We start from the raw sequence: 18,354 nt of genomic DNA, 5'->3' as shown, positions 1-18,354 counted from the left end.
ACCCTGCAGACACTGCGCTCCATCCATCCGATCCAAGATGGCTTCTGGAGAAAGCAGTAGCAGCAGAGCGCCGTCGCTCCGCTTCCCCTCACCTGGACCGCTGGGCAACGCTCCGCCGAGCAACAACAACGCGCAGTCTTCAGCGATCACGAACGAGGAGGAGGAGGAGGAGGAGGAGGAGGGGGCCACGACCAGGACATCAGCGATCATCTCCAGTCACGCGAACAACAACCCACAGACGGGCCCTGCTGGTCGGGGCACCGCCACCGCCGGCGCCGATGTTCGAGTAGACGCTTCCCCGCATCGGCAGCACGCAGCCCCGCAGCGGCCGACGGCTCCTCCCGGTGCCATGGCAGCCGGAGGAGCGGCAGCCTCCTCCTCTTCGTCTGCAGCATCCTCCTCCACCTCTGCGGAGTCGGACCCGCCGCCGACCGGCTCGTCGCCGCCGCCGAGCAACAGCCCGTCCGTGTCCGCCGCAGCCGTGCTGGTTTACCGGGAACCGGTTTACAACTGGCAGGCCACCAAGAACACAGTGAAGGAGCGATTCGCGTTCTTGTTCAACAACGAAGTGCTGAGTGACGTGCATTTTCTGGTGGGGAAGGGAATGGGAGTGCAGCGGATACCGGCTCATAGGTAAGTAACGGTAGACTTAGCCTTGGATATTAGACTATCATCATAGATGTGTTTTTACCGAGTCTGACTTTTACTTTCGTATCTATTGTAGATATAACAATGTCAAAACCGATAAAATACATAATAGTCTTGATCCAAGGCTACAGTAGACTGCATTTATTGGGATGAATCGGAATAGAATGGGCATTTAATGTATAGCCCAGTATGAATCACTGCCTTTAAATGGTGCATTTATATAGTGCCTTTATCAAAGGCGCTTTACAATGATTGTGCATTTACATTCACTCATTCACACACACATTCATACACCGAAGACGAAACCATGCAAGGCACCAACCTGCTCATCCGGGGCAATTAGGGGTCCAGTGTCTTGCTCAAGGACACTTCGACACTAACTCTGGGGGAGCCCGGGATCGAACTGGGAACCCTCCGGTTGCTAAGCGGCCGCTATACCTCCTGAGCCACTGCCGCCCCTTTATGTCTTTACACCATATTTATAGACACTGACAAAAATGCAGCAGATTGGATTAGATCGATACACAGCTTGAAATTGGACTCGGACTAGCCACATAGATGGGTTAATTGCACTTAAAAAAAGACTGCTTAGGTTATGTCATTACTTCATAGATCATTGTTTAGTATTGTGTTATTCAATATGCTTTACAATAAGCTACCACAGATGAGAGAGAGAGTAGCCTATGATTGGTTGATGTCATTTTGTCTTGGTAGATTTGCCCTTGCAGTTGGAAGTGCAGTGTTCGATGCCATGTTCAATGGCGGTATGGCCACTACCTCCACTGAGATCGAACTGCCTGACGTGGAGCCTGCTGCCTTCCTTGCCCTGCTCAAGTAAGCTTATAGCAGTAACGGAATGCACAAAGTGAGAAAACTGACAAATAACCATCCTTTTGCTTTCTTGCACTCTAAAGTTATGCTATTCCAGATTGAACCTCTCCCATTTCCTGCACTCATGTCCAATGTATTTGATGCGTAGTGTGTGTAGGTCATGATTTTCTGTCCTCAAGGTGAAACTCTGTTGTCTTATCTTTTGCTTTTGCTTGAAGAAAAGGGTGTTTTTCTACCCTAAGCACATTCAGCTACTCATTAACAGGATTGCCTCCTTGACACATGTCAACTGTATGTCCTGGGTCCAGGTTTCTGTACTCCGACGAGGTGCAGATCGGCCCTGAGACAGTGATGACCACTCTGTACTCAGCTAAGAAATATGCTGTTCCAGCGTTGGAGGCTCACTGTGTCGAATTTCTTAAGAAAAACCTGAGGGCTGATAACGCCTTCATGCTCCTCACTCAGGTAATCCTTGATATTCAGACTGCATGCATTCAGCCAGTGGGTTCTGGATGTTTTTATGTCTGGGACTCCTTCTAGAGTGTGTGAAGAGCCCAGGAGGGCAACAACCACTTCTTCTGATGTGCTGGCATCAATCGTCATATGGTCAAAGTTGCTTTGGTCACATATTTTCCCCATCTGAAGCTCAATCTTACATTTAGTATACGGCAGTGGTTTTCAAACTTTTTCATGTCAAGGACCCCCAAAATGATATGTATTTGGCCGCGGACCCCCTTCTCAAATATTTTGTTCCAGGGACCCCCAGAGGCAAAGATTTGAGTTACGAATGTTCGCTTAAAAAAATATATATTCAAAGGTTTGCACTTATTTTCAAGATTTTTCCAAAATAGCAGATCTACAAGCTCATAGCGCGGCACTCGGTGCCGCGCTATGAGCTTGTATATCTGCTATTTTTGAATAGCCAAAGTATAAAAGGTTAAAATTATTGTGACGCTATATTAACACATTTTTCTGGGGACCCCCTGGTAACCCCCATACCAGGACCCCTGGTATACGGTACCCCTTGATGCTTGTCTACTCTGGCATAGTCTCGCGAGCCAGACTGTTGCCTCCCAGCGTTTTCAAATGCTTCCGTCATACAGTCTGGTTTTTCGTCTTTGCAGTAGCGTAAATTTGTCCTACTGTAAATCATACTAGTCGAAGCATATCTGCTTGGCAGAAATGGGAATTCAAAATATGTTTTAAAGATATTTTTTCAACATATTTTCATGAATGGAAATGACAAACAGATGGCAGCTTCCTTTCTCAGGAGGTGTAGTTCCAGACTCTATATAGCATTCGGAGATTGTGGAATAGTTGTCTGGCTACGCGAGACTGGCAGACCAAACCATTTTCATGAGCAGGATGATGTATGTGTTTATTTGTTTATTTATTTGTTACAATCTCAATGTATCTCAAAAAAATAAAAAGCTTCCTGCAAAATTACCTAAGAAAAAGAAATTAAAAAGCGACCTCAGGAATAACACATTTATAAGGACGAAGTAGCACGGCCAATCTCGTATGTGTTAAACTGACTACTACTAAGTTTTTGTTTTTACATGATGACAGGTTATATAACCTATTTTCACATAGTTGAAAGTGGCAAATGTGTACACTAAATATAAGCAGATGTGCAAGAATCACAGTGTGATTATTGAAAACTAATTTCCATATGATTAGTCGTCGTTGTTCATCATAACCGTTATTTAAACTTGGAAGTACAATTGAGGGGCAGGCCCTCATTTTCAATGTAGCCGAGGTAACAATACAATAAAAACACTGTGCTCTACATAGTAGAGTCTTCAACCAAAATGCTAATTAACAATAATTATTTTATTTCAGGCTCGACTGTTTGATGAGCCCCAGCTGGCCAGCCTCTGTCTCGAGAACATTGACAAGAACACTGCCGATGCTCTGGCTGCAGAGGGCTTCACTGATATTGACCTGGGTAGGTGAGGATTAGGTAATCGAGGCTGCTGGTCAAGCATCATGGGGTTTTAACATTTTTAAGCCCCACTGAAAGCAAAACAAATGTATATATGACTTGACCCAAAAAAAAGTAGTTTTTCTAAGGCAATACTCTCATGCCCTGCCACACAGACACATTGGTTGCGGTTCTTGAGAGGGACACATTGGGAGTGCGTGAGATACGTCTGTTTGCAGCAGCAGTGCGTTGGTCAGAGGCAGAGACTCAGCGGCAGCAGTTCCAGCCCACTCCAGAGAACAGACGCAAAGTCCTGGGCAAAGCCATCTCTCTCATCCGCTTCCCTCTGATGACCATCGAGGAGTTTGCTGCTGGTACGGTGCTGATATGACAAGACATTATCCGCACATATTCAAGAGCAAACAAAATGATACATTCTGTACTAAGTGCTGATGATGCATGTCTCAATGTTGTTGGTTTTATATCAGGTCCAGCACAGTCTGGTGTCCTGACAGACCGGGAGGTGGTGAGTCTGTTCCTCCACTTCACAGTTAATCCCAAGCCTCATGTGGAGTTCATTGACCGTCCTCGCTGCTGCCTGAGGGGCAAGGAGTGTAGCATCACGCGCTTTGGACAGGTGGAGAGCCGCTGGGGATACAGCGGGACCAGTGACCGCATTCGGTGAGTCATCCAGTCATACTAATGCATGTGCATACACACAGCAGTCATGTGCATGTACATGCACAATATGTTGCTGATTATCCTTTATTGCACAATGTCTTCATGCAGGTTTTCAGTAAATCGCAGGATATTTGTTGTGGGCTTTGGATTATATGGTTCAATACATGGTCCTACAGACTACCAGGTCAACATACAGGTAAGGAAGAATTAATTGTTGTGGTGCTGATTAAATCAGTTTCAACAGTGCATCTTGAATAGACACCATGTGTTGAGTTTTTGTTGTTGTTGCCAGTATTAGAAGCTGTACAGAAGACAGAGAGGTTCCTGTACAATTTCCATTCTCAAGGAGGAGTGTCAAATCCACATTGTTCTTCTTTTACTTCTTTTTCTAGACATGTGAGATTACCCTCACATATAGTATTTGGCAAAGTTGAGACAGACCATAATCTGAGCCCTTACATCTCAGTATAGTAGACAAATGGGGTTTAGTCCTGAGGCCAATTCTAAAAACGCCTTCTAAACCCTAACCTAAGTTTTCTTGCTATTATATATAAATTATATAGCAACAACTAATGTGACACAGATGCAGTCCCAGATTAAAAGGTATAACAACGAATAGGTTTAACAAGCTCCCAGAGCTGCGTCACACTGAGTAAGATCTTAATTGAACTCTGATAGTGTGTAATGTAAAAATGGTTGGGCTCAATTTTATTGTGCAGAGGTAAAGTTAATTTCAGCGTAACCTTGATCACTTGTGCACTTCATATGTGTCTTCCAGATCATTCACACAGACAGTAACACAATCCTGGGCCAGAATGATACAGGCTTCAGTTGTGATGGCTCTGCCATCACATTCCGCGTCATGTTCAAGGAACCAGTGGAAATTCTGCCTAGTGTCAACTACATTGCCTGTGCCACTCTCAAGGTGAATGCATATCCCACAAATTCTCCAATATTTTACAGTACACTAGTTATCCATTATGGGGAAAGTCTCAACAAGGGAATACCCAAACAATTGTTTCACAACTGTTCGTAACCACTCAGTTTGGCGGTCATTTGGGGCTACAAGACTTTATTGACACAATAGCAAACCACCTTAATGTGTGTATGTTTGCATGAACATGTGACATTGAATTAAAATGACAATTCATTTCATAGGGGCCAGACTCTCACTACGGTACCAAAGGCATGCGGAAGGTCACCCATGAGGGTCCTGCCACTGGCACCAAGACGTGCTTCACCTTCTGCTACGCTGCAGGCAACAACAATGGCACTTCCGTAGAAGATGGACAGATCCCAGAAGTCATCTTCTATACATAAGACCTTTAATACCTTCTGTATATTCTACCCATCACATGCTGACTCATACTGTAGTTAAGTTCAAATGCCATTTGGCTTACAGAGATTCATCTGACTTTCTAATAAGCTATTTACACAGCAAATTAACCTAGAATGTCTTCGTCACTTGATCTCTGCAGTCATCCAACACGGTTGAACTGTCTTTCCAGGAAACAATTTAGCACGGGTATGTTTTCTAGTGAGACCACTAATCTCTATGGTCAGCAGGTTGTAAATGGCATGCGGGACAACTGGTTTAATTGCCCCTCTCCCAACATGTAAATACCATTATGTGCAGAAACAATGCAAAAACCATGCAGGGCTACAAGAGTAGTTTCGTACCCAAGCATTACACCATTCTGACGGTGGCACTGAAGCACTTTGACAGGACGCCAGAATTATGACATGAAATGGAGCTTTAAACCCCACTACCTTGGGAGCAAGCGCACAAAGCCAACATTTCCCTTCCATGAGAACTTTCTGGAGAAATTGGTACTGCACCCTCAGCCCTTTACTGACCTAACAGTGTTAAGCAAAATGCAACTGAAGTGGAATAAGGCAAATAGTTTTTAAGAGGCTGTATGTGTAAGTCTTATAATTCATAAATGCTATGATAAATTTCTATGCTAGCATCTCAAACATGCGTAGTCTCTATACATTGACACAAGTAAAGCAGCAAGTGAGTTGATGTTTAAGTTCATGCAAGGGAGATCAATCACACTGCCACATATTACCACACATTGCAAGAGTTTTTACTGTAACCTTCCGGTCTACATGGCTGGAACGTTACATTAAAAACTTCCCTTGAACATGAAAATGGCAGTGTGCAGGTGTATCTTTGATCTCGCCTATGCACCTACTCTTACCCATTAAGACCTGGAACGCATCTGTGTCACTTTAGATTTCTTTGGCTATTGAAAAATAGCAGATCTACAAGCTCATGTGCTATGAGCTTGTAGATCTGCTATTTTTGAAAAATCTTTAGATTTCTCAAAAAACTGTTAGGATTTAGAAAACATTTAAGAATCGCCTCAGGTCTTGGGTTAAACTGACTGGGTGCGCGGAAGTCCTTTTTCACAAGTTTCATGCAAGAAAAGCCAAAGCAAAATTTGCACACTGGCCAATATTCAAGGTAAGAGACTAAGAGCTTAAACAATACAGTGTAAATGGGCTTTTGGGAGCATTGCCCAACAGGTTTACCACATGTTTGCTTTTAAGCCCTAACACACTTTGTTCATGTATGTTGTAAATAAAGTCGATTGCCACTTTGATTCAATTTACGTCTACCACTGTCGTCTCTGTATGGCACCACCCTCAATTCTCACGAGTTAACCCCACCACAATCAACTATGAATGACAGACCTTCACGATGACAATTTTTATTTTCCTTTATTTGACGTTTACAATTTTTATCATTTTGTGGATAACAACAAATCCTTTTGGCAAACATTAGTTAGTGCTCATGGTGTTCTGTACAGTCCTGTCCCACAATGTGTAGGTAATTTAAGAGGGGAGCAATGAGAGGAAAGGAGTGGGGGCTCGATCCTTTTACAACTTGTCCATGTAGTTGTCCAATGCAGCGATGCCTTCTTTGAGACCCTTGCGTTTACGCGTCTCGGCGACGACCTGGAAGGGCTTGGTTGTGGGGTCCATTGGGTCTCCCTGAAGAATCTGCCAGTGGTCAAACACGCACTGTGGGAAAGCCTGGCCACCAGTGTTGGAACGCAGGTCAGCTGTGAAACCTAGACATGATAGTGGAAAGGGAGGTTAAAACTAAAGATATATTCTTTTCACACTAGTCAACCAGTTCCATATTCTTTACACACCACAGCAGTTAAGACCTGAAGCCGATTTTACATGCCTCCTAAATCCCAACAGTTTTCTGAAAAACCTGTTTCTATATCAATGGTTCTCAAACTTTTTCATGTCATGGACCCCCAAAATGATATGTATTTGGCCACCGACCCCCATCTCAAAATATTTTGTTCCAAGGGGTCTCGGAAGCAAAGATTTGAGTTAAAAAAATTCGCTTTAAATATATACATATTCAAAGATTTGCACACATTTTCAGGATTTTTCAAAAATAGCCTAAGTGTAAAATAATGCTTTTTTTCCCCGCTCGAATCAAAAAGTGACACAGATGCGTTCCAGATCTTAACACATTGAATGGCAGAGTTATTTCAGATTTTTACAGAATACAGATACAGAATTTTTAAGTTTTAAGTTAAGGAAGTGGATGGGAGTCTAAATCTTCAAAAAATCATATCTCCTTGGTCTTTGGGTCAAAATGTAAAAAATAAATAAGCAAACTTACCAAATGACTCATTGACAGGCAGGTAGGCCTTGACAATAAACATAGGTGTTCCCATGACATGGAACTCTTCAAACACGTGTCCACGTTTCCTGTTCAACACACCATAGATTCCACCGACCACTTGCTCAGGACACTAGAGGGAGAAAATAAAGTCAGAACATTTAGAAGGGGGGGGAAAAGAAGAAAGTCTGGCATTATACTGGAAGGACATGAAATTTGCATAAAAATGTAAATCGAATAAGGCTTAATGGCCTAGTGATTATCAAATTGCTGTGGACAAATTCCAAATGGTAAACTGATGATCAGTAAATCCTGCCATTTCATTTTAAAGCCTCTAAAAAAGCTGTGAAATAAAAAATCTTTAGAACCTTTTAGCCACCCACAAAATGTATAAGGCAACAAAAAAAATAAGATCACAACTCATGTATAAGGCAACATAAAAAATAAGATATCACGTAGAAGTATACATATTAACATTTATAACGAGTCAAAGCGGCAGCAAAGGAGGGGCACTTACCTGGATCTCAACCAGATAGACTGGCTCCATGAGTCTGGGTGCAGCTGTGAGTTGGCAGGCATACAGTACTCTACGGGCTGTGGGAATGATCTGGCCGCCACCACGGTGGATAGCGTCAGTATGCAGGGTGACGTCGTGGATGTTGTAGCGGCAAGCACGCATGTTCTCTTCACACAGGACACCCTAGACACGGTAGTTGCTTTTAGATACTGGCCTTCAGCAAGTTATTACACAATCCTCAATAACTTGACCAACTGACAATAACATCCTCTTATGAGCTTGTGTCCCAGCAAGTCAAATACATAATTACCAATTTAATGACAGGCTAGTTATGAGGTGCAAGGCAAAACATGTCCATTGGCTTTGGATAACCCAATGTACAAGCCTACTCATTTATCAATCTATATATTGTAAAATTTAACTGCAGATGTAACAGTAGTTGCAATTAACTTCTGCACCACCACAGTACATCACTACACATTTCATGCCATATGGAAAAATCATCTAGCCTGAAAACCAATAATCCATTCCTGTTACCTCCTTGGTAGCCCACTGGAAGCCAGCGACAACGCTGTCCTTGATCTCGTTAAGGTACTGCACTCCCTTGGTCACATCTACCAGCAGGTTGGGTCCAGTTCCCTCAGGTCCGAAGCACCAGATCTTACGGGCCTCACCGACATCCCACTCATACTTGTCGGTCAGGTAACGGGCACGAGCCTTGAGCTCCTGACGATTGCTGACCTCACCCTTTTCGATGTCCTCTGCAAGGCCCTCTGGGAAGGGACAGGCCCTCATGAACAGACGGTTGTGCTTGTTGGGGGACTTGGACAGGCACATCACTGAGGATTCCTCACTGACAGTCTCTCTGTAGGACACCACAGGGTCGGATTTCTACACAAAAGCAAGAGTCATGTTTCAGTTAATGGATCTACACAAGGAATAGGTAGTGGATCAAATCAGTTAATGGATCTACACAAGGAATAGGTAGTGGATCAAATTCAGCTTTCACAGTATTTCACTGATTAACTTATTAAGGCACTTCTTACCTTGAGTGGAATGCAGGCATGGTCCTCCTCCAGATCTTTAAGGCAGATCTCCAGATGCAGCTCTCCAGCTCCAGCGATGATGTGCTCTCCAGACTCCTCAATGGAACACTGGACCATAGGGTCAGACTTGGCCAGACGTTTCAGACCCTCCACCAGCTTAGGCAGGTCAGCTGGGTTCTTGGCCTCCACAGCCACTCTCACCACAGGACTGACACTGAACTTCATCACCCTCATGTTGTGGGCATGCTCATAGGTGGTGATGGTCCCGGTCTTGACAAGGTACTGGTCCACGCCTACAAGACCTACAATGTTACCACATGGTACATCCTCAATGGCCTCGACATAACGGCCCATCATCAGAACGGTCCTGTAAAAATAAGAAAATGTATCATTACACAGTCTAGTTGCACATACAGGCTAAAAAAATAAGCTGCGTTTCTTAACTCCAACTTTAATGCATTGATTAAACAGCAGAAACCAACCTCTGAATTGGTTTGATGTTGAGGTCATCCTTCTTTCCAGGGGTGTAGTTTGGTCCCATAATGCGCACCTTTGTGCCAGTTCCAACGGTGCCAGAGAAGACACGGCCAAAAGCATAGAAGCGTCCCTTGTCGGTGGTGGGCACCATCTTAGAGATGTACATCATCAGGGGAGCCTTGGGGTCACAGTTCTTGATACCTAGGAAATTAAAGTAAAATCATGATTTCAATACACAAACTGGTTCACCAAAATCTGATCAAGAAATATTTTAGGGTGAGTCATAATTGTAACAAAGCACTTGATGAATTGTGTATACAGCAAGCGAGAACAGTTTAAAAACAGCTTCATACCCATGGCAGCCTCATCATCTCCAGGTCCTTCATAGAGCAGTTCACAACGGTACCGCTGGGATGTGACAGGGGAAGGCAGGTGGATGGTGATCATCTGAAGAAGAGCCTCTCCAGCAGGCAACCAGCGACGCATCACAGCCTTCAGCAGGGGCTTGCCCTCCTTCTCCTTATCTTCAGCATCCAGCTTGATGTCCAGCTTTTCAATCAGCTTGGCGGTCTCGTCCTTCTTGAAGTTCATGATGGCATCAAACACCTAAATTGGGGCAATAGCAGAGAACAAATGATTTATATATGGTGCAATGCAGTTTAGGATAAATTAAGATTATGGGGATGGGGCAAACTGCTGCTGTTATTTTGCCATTATCAGACTTAAGATATTCATCACTGGACAATCAGGTCAAAGTGAAGATAAGTAGTCATCACTTGCAGGCGTAGTCTACATCTTCACACATTTTAATTTCCTCCATTTAAAATCCCACATACTTGAAACTGGGCTTTTTTTCTTAACTTCATGACACAAATATTGGGCCTGCAACAACTACTAGATAACAATACAAATTTGTTGCCAACTAATTCCATTATCAATAAGCTGGGTCAAGTTTTATTTTGTAGAATTTATGTTGACCGCCATCACGGTTAAACACGATATGAGTGAAACCCAAATCTTCCAACGTCTGCTAAGTAACACTTTACCTTCCAAGTCTTTAAAGACCATTTACAGCTAAATGTGCAAAGCAGAGCTTACATGGCACTACAGTGATGCACAAGTACCTGAAAAGGAGGCATGTTTGAAGATTGTGGGCTCAAAGTGAAAAAATGCTAACTTATGAATAGAGTAAAAAAAAGCAGGCTACCCCAAGCGAAAAATAAAAAAGTATGGGTAGCCTGATATTCATGTGACAAACACCTGTTATATGCTGATAAGAGGAACTCCCATTTGTATTCATATCAAGAGATAAAATAAGACATTTCCAGAATTAGACAAATATAATCTGTCAAATGGGCACTTATACTAGGTAAATCCATCCATGATTAACTGTTGCAAAAAAATACATCAAATCCTTTCATTCTGAAAGTGAGCGATGGCATACATTAGTTGCAGCAGTACACATTTATCATCATAAGATAATATATCTGCATTAGAGTATAACAACCAGTGCTGTAAAAGCAAGTATTTAGTGGGGGGACATGCACTGACATTTGAGCAGGACAGGCATCAGTACCCATTGAAAGACAATATTAATTAGCCAAATTTTACCATTGGTAAAATACTGCTCATTTACTCTTCACTCTGCTCCCTCATTTCTAGACACGCTACATGTTGTGGGCACATTTTGAACATATCTTGACAATTGTTGACGCATAGCTGTGAATTGCAACACCGTCGACTGAAATGTAGGCCTGTGTGGAACCGAATAGGAAAAGCTTAGCAGATACCCGAATACCAAAAGCGTATTTATTTTGTGTTTTTTTTATTCTCAAATTTTCGGCCCAATTATTTTGATCACTGAATTTTCGGTGCATCCCAAATTGTGGAGACTCATTTGGGGGGAGTGGACACTTCTCTCAAGATGTGTGCATTGCAGAAGAGCAGCGAGTAGTGCAGCTGCATTAAAAAAAAACTGATGTTAAAAAGGAAAAACAATTGCCATAGAGTTGTTTGCATCCCTGAAAACAAATGCAAGGAGTCATTGCTTTTCAGTGAGCTCCATTTGTTGGTGGAAACTAGGTTGGTCATGGGTGTGGTCGAATTGCATAACGGTATACTGCAAAACTACTGCCTGCCAAAAAGCAACAGCACCCAACGTCAACGTGCACACAATCCACTTATTACATTTCTTCGCAATAAAAAACACATCTATTACACAACAGAACACGATTAGCCTGAAACAAACTATAAGCCTAAGCAAAAGCTGTACTTCTATTTGTGGTAAATGTTATGTTGGCTAAATTGCTAATGCTATGCACTCACAATAAGCGTTTTGCACTCATGCTTTACACACTTACATGTGTTTTACAATTGTCATCTTTAAGTTGTCTGAAAAAGAGCATTGAAAATATATATATATATATTTTTGCATAAATCCTTTTCGAATTCTTTAAATTGGATCAACTGAAAATTTGTAAATGACAGATTGATTAAGTAGCAGCTAGCTTGCTATAACAAATCACCTTGAAGATTGGATCCAGGATGAGTTGGGCAAAGGTACGGGGCAGCTTCTTGCCATCAAGAAGGTTGGTCTTGTGAAACTTGCCAGTGTCAGGGTCGAAGAACCTAAAAATGAAATCACCATTACACAGGATTCATGTTCTTACTTCTTAGCCTTGCGTCAATTGTTTGTATCCATTCCTTTTATCCATCTCATACATTCTGGACTGAAACTTACCTATCACCCCACAGTTTCTTCATCATGTCCTCAACCTTCTTGCAGCGCTCGGCTGGTGTCATTGATGCATTGCCCTTGGCAGCAAACTTGGCTGCATACATCTCAGCAAACTGCTTAAGGGTGAAGGCCCAGCCATGGAGACCAGAACCAAAGCCAACTGTACCAATGATTGGGTCAATCTAGAAGCATAAAGAAAATTATAGAAATTACACATCAGGAAAAAAAATACAGATTTAAACAGTCTTGTATTTACAAGTCTGATATTTTAACTTTTCAAGTACATCATAAGAGCCTGACACTTACAAAAGCTTAATCACTCTTGGGAAGTGACTCATGTCTTCAGGGGAAAATGGAAGACTACAAGCATCTCCATTACAGCTTCAAATTTAAAATAGACCAAATGGGGCAAAGACTGCCCACTTACCATGATGCTACCCATGGGTCCACCCTCATCCTCGCCATAGGTGGCGATGATGACGTTGACGTTCTCAACAATACGTTGGAATGTCTGGTAGAGGTCCTCAGGGGTCAGCTGCAGCTCCAGCAAGGCACGGTCCATCTTGTTCATCATCAGGACAGGCTTAATGCGCTCACCAATGGCCTGACGCAGCACAGTCTCGGTCTGCACACACACACCTGGTGGGAATGCACAGACGGATGCATATTTAGCAATTTGGATGATTGATTGATTGATTGAAATTTTTATTAGGCAAAAGAATGTAAAACAACACAGTTACATTTATAATGCTTTTGTCTAAAAGGTCCGGCCAAAAAAGTCCTTGCGGACTTGTTTCCGTTGGGGTCCTTGAGTTAATTTCATAGACATATATAGTAGCAACCAAACAGTTCAAAAATCAACATGAAAATACAGATAATACAGAAAAAATACCACTATGTACAAAAAAAGCATTTAAAAAATATATGTACAAAAAAAGGGGGGGGGGAAGCATGGAAAAATAAAAATTATATACAAAAAAAGCATGAGGAAATACAAAATGTGTACAAAAAGAGGAGGGGGGGGTCGTCTGTCTACAGGGAAACTGGTACTAGCTCCTCTTTCGGCCTCCAGAAAGATGGGTTTTTAGGGCTGTTTTGAATGAGCCCAGGGAACTGCATTTTTTGAGGGATGGGGTTAGACTATTCCATTCCTTGGTGGCTGTGCTATAGAAGGAGAATTTGCCCATGTTTGTTTTATGGGAGGGTGGTACCAGATTGTTGTTTACGCTCCCTCTAGTTTCGTGGCTGTGGGTGTCACTAACTTTTTCGAGGTATTTATACAGATATGCGGGTATAGGGGGCATATCGGGCAAATCTGCATTTACAATTTTGAAGACCAGACCCATTTTTAGTTGTTTAACCCTGTCTTCCACCCTGAGCCAGCCTAGGCTGGCAAAGTGAGTGGGAGAGAGGTGGGTCATGGGCCCCAGTCCGAGAAGTAGTCGGATCAGTTTGTTTTGGGAGGTTTGAAGCTTAGTCTGCAGTGACACTGAGGTGTTGGAGTACCAAGAGGAGCTAGCATAGTCAAAAAGGGGCTGTATCAGATTAGAAGTACCACACAGCCTTGTGATAGTGCAGCAGGTTCAGTTAAAATATACATAGCCAGACAGAATTACAATAACCAAAGCTTATTAGATGGCACTCTTGATTTTGGAATTGCTTACCAGACACACAATCGACCACAACCAGGGCTCCGTCAGTGACACGGAGAGCAGCGGTCACCTCAGAGGAGAAGTCAACGTGCCCGGGGGAATCGATCAGGTTAATTAGGAAACCCACACCGTCTTTGCTCTGCTTGATGAAGGCCAGGTCATTCTCCGCCAGCTCATAGTACAAAGAGATGGCACTGTGGAAGATGAGATGACAGAACAAGCAGTTAAGACATGTGCCGGACATGTGCCGGAAACTCGATGTTTATAACCTAGGAGTAGGACCCTTTTACATTCAGATGTTTGTAATGTTTACAACCCAGGAGTAAGAACCTTGCACATGGCACTTTATCATTATTGCTGCTACAATGTCTGAGTAACCAGAACAAAATACTTTTACTCTTATGTACCTGAACAATACAACAATTACGCAAACCTGGAACCAAGATGTGAAATACACACAATAGCCAATCACAGTCTATTCCTTAACCCATAAAGACCGGGAACGGATCTGTGTAATTTTTTGATTTCTTTGGCTATTCAAAAATAGCAGATCTACAAGCGAGTGCCACGCTACAAGCTTGTAGATCTGCCATTTTTGAAAAATCTTGAAAATTTGTGCCCGTCTGGGGGGTCCGTAGAACAAAATATTTTAAGATGGGTGTCCGTGGCCTCAGGTTTAAATGGGTTCAATCACATTGAGGGTATGTGAAGAACGATTGTTGGCCGAGTGTGGCAAGACATTATGAATGCAATCGACACCAGTGGAAGTCACTTGGAGTCAAGTCAATACTGTTCCGATAGCTGCCAAATGTGGAGTGAGTGACCAGGTGAGTCAGCATTCTGAGGCAAAAAGGGGCATCTCAATAGATCATTTTTGTCTGAATCACTCTCCTTATACCCATAATTCCATCCTCAACGTGAACACTTGACACTCACGTGGACTTGATGGTAATGCAGCGTTCCTGCTCATCTTTGCGCGTGTCGGTGAAACGGGTCTCCCCGGCACGGGCAGAGGCGATGATACCAGCCTTGGACACCAGCGAGTCTGTCAAGGTAGACTTTCCGTGGTCTACATGGGCTATCACAGACATGTTACGGATGTTCGCCTTCTTGTCCATGATGCCACGGATCTGCTCTACTGTGAAGTTCACCTGAGGGGGAAAAAAAGCTTTGATTAGAGCACTGCAATGCAAACAAGTTATTTTTAATAAGTTTAAGTAGATGAGATTTACAATTTGCTAACTTGCAGCATCATCCCATTTTATTTTGCCCTTAAAATTGCGTCATGTTTTATAAGTAGCATGGGGCCACGGCCACTGACCATTGTTCTTTGACAATGATTTCTAAACTACAGGGGGAAAGTGCTGGATCGTCATGCCTAGCTAGGGCCATTATACTGCATTCAGGGAGGTTCATTATGGTCAGCCTTCCAAGTGATCACACAGAAATTAGCCATGATGACAGCTGTCACCTGGGCCTGGCACCAATATCATCTTACTCAACACAACTTACTTAACATTACACGTAGATTTATGACCAGACTTGCGTGAGAAAAAGCCAGTGCGTCATTCTGATGCAACATTACATGTAGATTTATCACCTGACTATTCTTATGTGAGCAAAAGCCAGTGGATCATTCTGATGCAACATTACATTAAGCTATACAACCCGACTAGTCTTGTGAGCAAAAGGCAGTGCATCATTCTGAGGCAACATTACATGAAGCTATACAACCCAACTAGTCTTGTGAGCAAAAGCCAGTGCATCATTCTGAGGCAACATTAAATGTAGATTCATAACCTGACTATTGTTATGTGAGCAAAAGCCAGTGCGTCATTCTGAGGCAACACTTTCAGGCCCATTTAACAAGGCCGTTGGACAACCGCCATCACCTGGCTAGCGGCCAGGCAGCAAACGTCACTTAGGACTACGTTGGATCTAAACTCTTCGGGCATCACAATAGCCGTCGTTTTATTACGTTAGGCAAAGTTATAATGAGGTTGCACTGAAGCTGGGTTTACAGAATCATATACAGTCTAGCCGGCTACGCCCGGCGTGTCAAGTCGGCATAATAGGCCACGTGTACAGACTAGCATTTAATGCTAAGACTACCCGGTTTAGCTAACGACGGCCAGACCAGAGAAATGCCGGTATCTCCACCCAACCATTCCTCGACATGTCAGTGACAGTAAACACCTGCCACAGTGGGCGCTGCTCAACGCCACGATACTGGTATTAACTGTCATTTAATGTCTCAAACAACCAGTTTCGTTCATTTAATGCTGCGACACAAGCGCGACAGCGACACGTAGACAACCGGCGCAAGACCCATGTTGAGGCGTCGTCTCCATTCCTGGTCATGTATCCATAATTAGATCCGTTTGTACTGCCGTCAAACAGCTGGTGAGCAGCTATAAACGGAGTTGCTATTGTGGTAAAGATCCTCACAAAGACACATAACGGAATAAGTAATCCTTCTGTCATGTTATGTTGAGAAATAACGGTGCGGCAAAAGATAAAATGGTCGCCATTTTGTTCCAAGGCAGAATTCACAGCTGACCGTATATAGGCGATCAAATTCCCCATAAATACAGACCTAAATATTAATAAATATTACTATTCAACGATTCTAATGTAAGCGTTGGGTATGTCATATAAACATATATATAATTTCGACTTACCATTTTGACGGATGGTTGGTGATTCACTCAGTGGAGAAAAGGAGAGAATTGTTACACTGCCCACCTCACGAGGGGCCTGGCAGGGAAGAGGCCGCTGACGTCAACACGTACGGCTTTATACCGTGTGCGTAAGCACGTACTGGTTTTACGTCATCTCGTCTCGTGCACCCACTGCACCGCTTGGCTCATGAGTCATGATGACAGATGGACAGACAGGAGCACAGAGGTGGAGAAAGTATTCAATTTTTTTACTCAATTAAAGGTATCAATACTGCAATATAGAAATACTCTGCTACAAGCAAAAGTCCGTAATTCAAAATGTACTTGTAAGTAAGTACAAAAGTATTGGTATCAAAATGTACTTTAAGTACCAAAAGTAGAAAGTACTCATTATGCATTATGCAATGTCCCATTTCACACGTTTTCAAATGTATAAAAAATCTTTTGAAAATAGCATGTACAAGCTCACATATATTTTGAAGTAAGACAATGTTAAAATAGGCCTACAAATAAAACATGATGACTCTGTTATGAGGGTGGACTAGGCTCACCAGCCTCCCTAGAAAGTGGCCATACATAAAAGGCATATGGTTCGGGGTGGGCATAGCTCTACATAATTTCCCATTACCAATCCACTCACACACATTTAAGGACCCAGAAAGAATTTCCCAGGCTAAATGCCTCCCTTGAAGTGACCGAAGCAGCTCCAGTCCAAGGTTTTAACCAGTATGAGGAGCCGGATCATCCAGGCTCCCTGCCCTTTCTGTTATTGTGTTACAGATCATCCAGCCTCGCTGTGTAATGGAAGAAATGTATCTTCCACAAAGATGAAGGATCGACAAAGTTTTATTGAAAGATCATGATCAAAACAGAATAGACTGGCTTGCTATGCCCTCACAGGAGCCAAATGGCTGGTAAAAGACCCCTGCTGTGAAGCTGACACTCTATGGGCAAAATACAATTAAATAGAATATAAATGTTTGAGATTGGCATTGTAAAATTGCTATTGCAGTTGTAGATAACAACAATAACAATAACAACAACAATAATAATGATAATAACAATAATAAAGTGTGCCCTTTTACAATCATTTTGGATGTGGTGAGCAACAAACTTTCAGCATAATGAAGGATAAAGGAAGTTAAATAAAGATAGTAATCGTGTCCTTTGAAGAGAGGTGGTGGCAAGAAGTATTTCGTTTTGATATACATTAGTTAATAAGGATTCTATATGTAAAGCAATCTCCTTGGCTGCTGAAGACAAAATTCAGATTTTACAATGTTTAATGGCAATGGATGGATTTAATTCCATTCATTGTTCTTTTAACTTGTTGGTTGTTGTCAGTGCAAATGAGAAACTAGGTGGCAGTGCCACGTCACATTATGTGACTGTTTGTCCAGTAGATGGTGCCTCTGCATCATTTTCAGAGATTTCTTCCTTCAGTGCCATAGAATGTTAATCAGCTTGATTGATTGATTGATTGATGTACTTTAGATAGTAAGACATGA

General features: G+C 42.6%; 2 protein-coding genes across 2 annotated transcripts; one reads left to right on the top strand and one right to left on the bottom strand.

Annotated features, from left to right (window-relative positions):
* Positions 1-32: 32 nt before the first annotated feature.
* btbd2a (BTB (POZ) domain containing 2a) lies at positions 33-6,328 on the top strand. Its single transcript, XM_080431788.1, has 9 exons — positions 33-633; positions 1,363-1,482; positions 1,788-1,944; positions 3,322-3,427; positions 3,580-3,777; positions 3,892-4,084; positions 4,193-4,280; positions 4,863-5,009; positions 5,243-6,328. Exons 1-9 carry the CDS (start codon positions 38-40, stop codon positions 5,402-5,404), a joined length of 1,767 nt encoding a protein of 588 aa, XP_080287914.1. The 5' UTR covers positions 33-37; the 3' UTR covers positions 5,405-6,328.
* A 457-nt stretch (positions 6,329-6,785) lies between these two features.
* LOC308087631 (elongation factor 2b) lies at positions 6,786-16,962 on the bottom strand. The gene is made up of 13 exons (XM_080431653.1): positions 16,847-16,962; positions 15,102-15,316; positions 14,178-14,359; positions 12,941-13,152; positions 12,517-12,695; positions 12,302-12,404; positions 10,130-10,382; positions 9,782-9,977; positions 9,300-9,666; positions 8,791-9,144; positions 8,254-8,436; positions 7,737-7,869; positions 6,786-7,164 (listed from the first exon to the last, which is right to left on the bottom strand). The coding sequence occupies exons 1-13, from the start codon at positions 16,847-16,849 to the stop codon at positions 6,971-6,973; spliced, it is 2,574 nt and encodes an 857-aa protein (XP_080287779.1). The 5' UTR covers positions 16,850-16,962; the 3' UTR covers positions 6,786-6,970.
* Positions 16,963-18,354: the final 1,392 nt, after the last annotated feature.

This window comes from Gymnoscopelus braueri, assembly GCF_963280865.1.
Source record: "Gymnoscopelus braueri genome assembly, chromosome: 6".
Lineage (NCBI taxonomy): Eukaryota > Metazoa > Chordata > Actinopteri > Myctophiformes > Myctophidae > Gymnoscopelus > Gymnoscopelus braueri.
The sequence above is the reverse complement of the archived record's forward strand: the minus strand, read 5'-3'. Positions and strand labels throughout refer to the sequence as shown.